The 4916-nt window shown below is 39.9% G+C and overlaps 1 protein-coding gene across 1 annotated transcript in view; it reads left to right on the top strand.

The window, feature by feature from the left end:
• Positions 1 to 4916, top strand: part of patl1 (PAT1 homolog 1, processing body mRNA decay factor) — a 27122-nt gene that overhangs the window by 12733 nt on the left and 9473 nt on the right. Inside the window, exons 5-8 of the mRNA XM_020586988.1 lie at positions 448 to 539; positions 1407 to 1487; positions 3059 to 3259; positions 3692 to 3793. Of these exons, the coding sequence (XP_020442644.1) occupies positions 448 to 539; positions 1407 to 1487; positions 3059 to 3259; positions 3692 to 3793 (476 nt within the window). The remainder of the gene's footprint in view (positions 1 to 447; positions 540 to 1406; positions 1488 to 3058; positions 3260 to 3691; positions 3794 to 4916) is intronic.

The raw sequence follows: 4916 nt of genomic DNA, 5'->3' as shown, positions 1-4916 counted from the left end.
GGATTCCGTGAGGGGCTTCACGGACACAGAATTCATTAATAATTTCCGAGTGAGAAGGAAGGGAAACGTTATCACCACCTGAATCACCGTTGTCTGCCATTTTTTATTACCCCTCGCCTCCTCCAGCGCAGAATTGTGACGTCTGTCGCATTTCAGTGACAAAAAAATCGCATGAAATGCGACCTGGCCGTTCAGACTGAAGTCGCATTGCAAAACATCGGATACATATCCGATTTAGGACCACATATGAAAGTGGCCTGGGTCGGATTTGTGCTGTTCACACTGTCATAAGGAAATCGGATATGGGTCACATTTGGGCAAAAAGATCGGATTTGAGTCACTTCAGCCTGCAGTGTGAACGTGGTCTAAATGACAGCTAGGTTTACTCTGTTATGTATTTGCCCTGTCTTAATAAAATCTATTGTGTTCTGCTGTGCTCTACATCAGGCATTCCTCCTGGCCCTCCTCCCTCCTCCTCCATGATCAACTACCAACAGCAGGAACACATGTTACACAGAGGGGCAGCTCCTATGGGCCAGGTTTGTTTTTTAACTAACTAACTCTGTGTACACAAATAAGGAGGCTGATTTGTGTTATGCTCACAGCTTTACTGTAGTGGCTTTACTGTAATGGGCACATTCTGATGGTGAAAACATGAATGGTTGGACTGATGACATCCCTCAATGCCCCCCTCAATCAGATAAAGGTTGATTAGCACTGAATGAGCATATTTTCAGTAATGAATCATGATAAAAGGAAGTGGGCTGCTATGTGACGTTATGACTGTTCGACTCTGTAGGTTTAAACATCAATAGACATGGCTGTGAAAGGATCTCTATGGAGTAACAAAGATGTAAAATGTTCATGTTCACCATTCTTTCATTTAGTTGACAAAGGTAAAGGTTCATATGCTTGTACTGTATGTATCAGAAAATATTAACAGTTTTGTTTCTAGAATGTTTTTAATAGAAGTAATTTTCCTTTAAGGGACAAAAAGTATCGACTGGGAAACCAAATTGTCGGTGCATTACTACCACCTACCACACTGGAGTGTGGAACAGTAGCACTCGTACAGTTGCTGACCCAGCCGTGTTTGCTCTCACAGCTACATGAATAGATCCAACAAACTGATAAATAAATTCATTGCCAAGCATTTTTTATCGGTTTAGTTGTTGTAGCCCTAATTATTTATATTTCCACAATTTACTGGGCAGCATCTCAGCTTTCAGTGCAAAATTGTCTACTTATCTGCAGCCTGGAACTCCACTTTGAGTATTTTAATGACGTTAAAAATAAAATGTATTCAGTACAACTGGCTGCCTGGCACTGCAGTAACATTTATTTAAACTTCATTTGTGTAAATTCTTTTTAAATTTCAATTTCATTTTTCTCATTATCCTTATTAGATGAACTCTCACAGCATCTGGGAGAACAGTATTGGTTTTGGGCCGGTTAGTGTCACCCCCGGACTGGTTACACACATGGAGGTGAGGGACACTAGTTCTTCGTTGTTTCTTCAAAACACTGGGCAGCCATGTTTATTTGAATGGCTTAGTCTCATCTTGCATGTTCATGGCAACAGACAGAACTATACAAAGGAAAAAACGTCTAGAAATGCATAGGGCATAACTAAAAACACAGGCTAAAAATGACTCATTGTAGGACAGGGGTCTCCAACGTTTTTTACTCAAAGAGCTACTTTGAAAAATGAAAGCAGCCAAAGTTTTATATTAGGCTACTAGTTACATTTAATCGCATTTACATTCCATTTGATTAAATTACATTTAATCAAAACTTTCAAGCAGATCTCCAAACACAACCAGCTGATGAGCCAATTGTTTTGTGTAACCAGTTATAATATTACTATCCAACACATTTTGTATCAAAAACATAAAGAACATCAGTCATCAAATAAGAATGACAAGCTCATATGCACCTTCTTTCACATATCAAAACCTTATTTTATAAATTGTGTGTACTGTAGGCTTCATTAAAACAGTGGGAAGTTGGTTATTGTAGTTTGGGCTCCTTATCAAAACAAATGACAATGGAGCTAATAGTGAATTTGGCATAGTGCTACTTCCTTTATTAAAATGTAGCCTGAACATGCTGCAGGCCACAGCACAAATAACTGATGTCATGACAACTTGCCTCCTGTTTCTTTTTACAGTAATGTTACATGTTTATCATTTAAGTGAAGACTTTAAAGGCTTAACACAATATTGTTCAAAAGAGTTGCTAACGTCACTGAAAGGTTGTAACTGACAATCTTGACATCAATGTAACTCATATGACAGGTGATTGGCATGAAGTTATTATTTTACAAAGGAGGGTGGGATATCTGTGTATTTGACTGGATTGCAGTTTGAGCAGGTTTACTGAGTGAAGGTCTGTTATGTAATAGTAGTACTAGTAGTTTTATAATGCATGCATTGTACGCTACATACTATATTCTATTTTCTGAACTTTTAGGTGAGCTACTGAGAATCAGGGTGCGAGCTACTGCTAGCTTGTGAGTGACATGCTGGAGACCCCTGCTGTTGAACAGTTGGCCAATAGACCTGTGTTGTTTACCTTTACCGTAGCATTTTCTACTTCACTGTTGTTGTAGTGTATAACCCACTGACCTCTGTATTGCTGAATTATTGTGTTTTGGTGATCATTTAAATCCACGCACCTGTCATTGTAAGACATTGGGTATGTACAAAATAGCAAACAGTCCAACACATTTTGAGTATAGAAGCTTTAACACAGTTCATGCAGTTTAACAAAAATACCACATTTTTTATTAAAGCCACTGAAACACGGTCTTTTCTGGTCTCAGTGGTGACATTTGTATTTGTTTTTTGGCCCAAATACAAATGTGAGAGTCTGTTCATATTACTACAGTTTCTCTCTTGCACAGTGTCTGAATCATGGTGTCCATCATTCTGTTGACACACATATTTATCCAGATTTTTATAATGTAGGCTCAGTGTAAATATCGCTTAAGCAAGTTGTAGATTTTGGACAGGTTATCTGTATCTCTCATTTCATTTATCATTTTCTTCCCCTTCAGGATAGTCCACTAATGTCTATAATCAAAGAGGTGGGCCTTCCTAAGCGACCTCCTCAGGGTAGGAATGATGAAGGCAGAGATTTGTCAGAGAGGGTCCCACCTCCACGCTCTTCTTCCCCTGTGATTGGCTCCCCTCCAGTCAGGGTAGTGCCTATTGGAACCCCGCCCAAACAACCTATGAGCCATGCCCTGAATCATCAGGTGAGTAGCAGCCAACTGTTCTCACTCTGCAGTGTACCTTGCTGTTTTCTTCTGCCATTCCCTTCTTTTCACTTTTTTATTTATGAAGAGAGAATGAATACCAAATCTCCTTTCTAAAGAAAAGTCTCTGCTATTATTATTGAGTGTCCACCAGCACAAGTTTTCAGAAGCTCTCAACATAAGGCCTACTGTAGTTGCTTTTGGTATGACCAAGTAAGAAATTTTCACGTTTTAAACATGGGACAAACACTTGATGTTTTACAGGAGTAATGTGATATCTAGTTGTTGTGAGCGCCATCATAGTATGACCAGCACTTTCAGTAGTTACTCTGCTGCATCATGTAGTGATATTGCTTAAGATGCAGTCTGTTAACCCCAGCCTCTGTGTGCTTGTGTGTGTATGTGTGTGTGCACATCTGTGTTTACGTGTAGATCCACCATCCTACGGCGGTTCACGTGAGAGCCCCAGTCCAGCACAGATACCCTTCTCCTTTTCCTGAACGTCTGTCACCAAACACCCTCCTCAATATAGCTGTGAGTTTTGACCCTCAACCATCCTCTCTTCAGTTTTGTATGCATGTCAGATCAAGGAACATCCTGGGGCTCCTTTTAAGTTCAACTGCATAACATAAGTTAACAAATTACTATTTCTCTGACTTGATCTGCGCCCTCAAAGTCGACTAATCAGATCGTGAGTCAAGAGACCCATCAGTTGACTGAGACTTTTGTAGTCGATCCTTTTGTTTTTATTTTATTATATTTAATTTTTTGTCAGCCAGTGTGCATTACAATAGAATGTAGCCACAGTCCGCATTAGCTTGTTGTCTTCTCCTCATTTTGGTGTGTCAAGCAGCAGTTTGCTCAATGCTTCTCCCTGTAGTCGGGAGCAATGGTGACTCTATCTGATGTATGGATGTAGAAGGTCCAACGACACTGTTTAGCAAACTGCTGCCCAGAACGAGGAGAAAAAGACAATAAAATTCACTGGGACAAAACATTGTGGTCTACTTTTACAAGAGAAAAGACTAACAGCTGCAACGATGTGGCTGGTTTTGCATATGTGCATCTGGTGTGTTTGCCCATCTCTTTTAAAGCTTAACACACAGCTGTTTATCTTGTGTTTCTGCGCCATGCTTCCTTCCGAACGACGGGACTAGGAAGCTAGCAAAAATGTCGGGAAAACATTTCAATCAGAAATAATAAATAAGAGGAATCATAAAGATATATATATTCTTTATTAGTGCAAATTGGCATGTATCAAATGTAGCAACATGTGCTGTGGTTAACTGACGGGAGAAGCTCAGACTTGTTGGTAAACTAGGCTATAACCATATCTCAGAAGAAAAAAGTGACTATAAGAGCATTGTTTCTGCCTGTCTTCATCATTCCGACAAATCCATATGGCAGCCCGACTTATAGCATCAATTTAAATAGGTCACAGTTTAAATCTGGCATCATATGCAGCCATCTTTGATATATATAATAAACACGAGAAGCTTGAGAAATATGGAAGGTGAAGGCACAAGTGGTCCCCGTGGTAATAGGAACATTGGGGGCTGTGACCCCCAAACTGGGAGAGTGGCTCCAACAGATCCCAGGAACAACATCTGAGATCTCTGTCCAGAAGAGTGCAGTCCTAGGAACAGCTAAGATACTG

The sequence above is a fragment of the Monopterus albus genome, unplaced genomic scaffold (genome assembly GCF_001952655.1).
Source record: "Monopterus albus unplaced genomic scaffold, M_albus_1.0 scaffold433.1, whole genome shotgun sequence".
NCBI classification, from domain to species: domain Eukaryota; kingdom Metazoa; phylum Chordata; class Actinopteri; order Synbranchiformes; family Synbranchidae; genus Monopterus; species Monopterus albus.
Note: the sequence above shows the minus strand (reverse complement) of the source record. Positions and strands in the feature narration are given on the sequence as shown.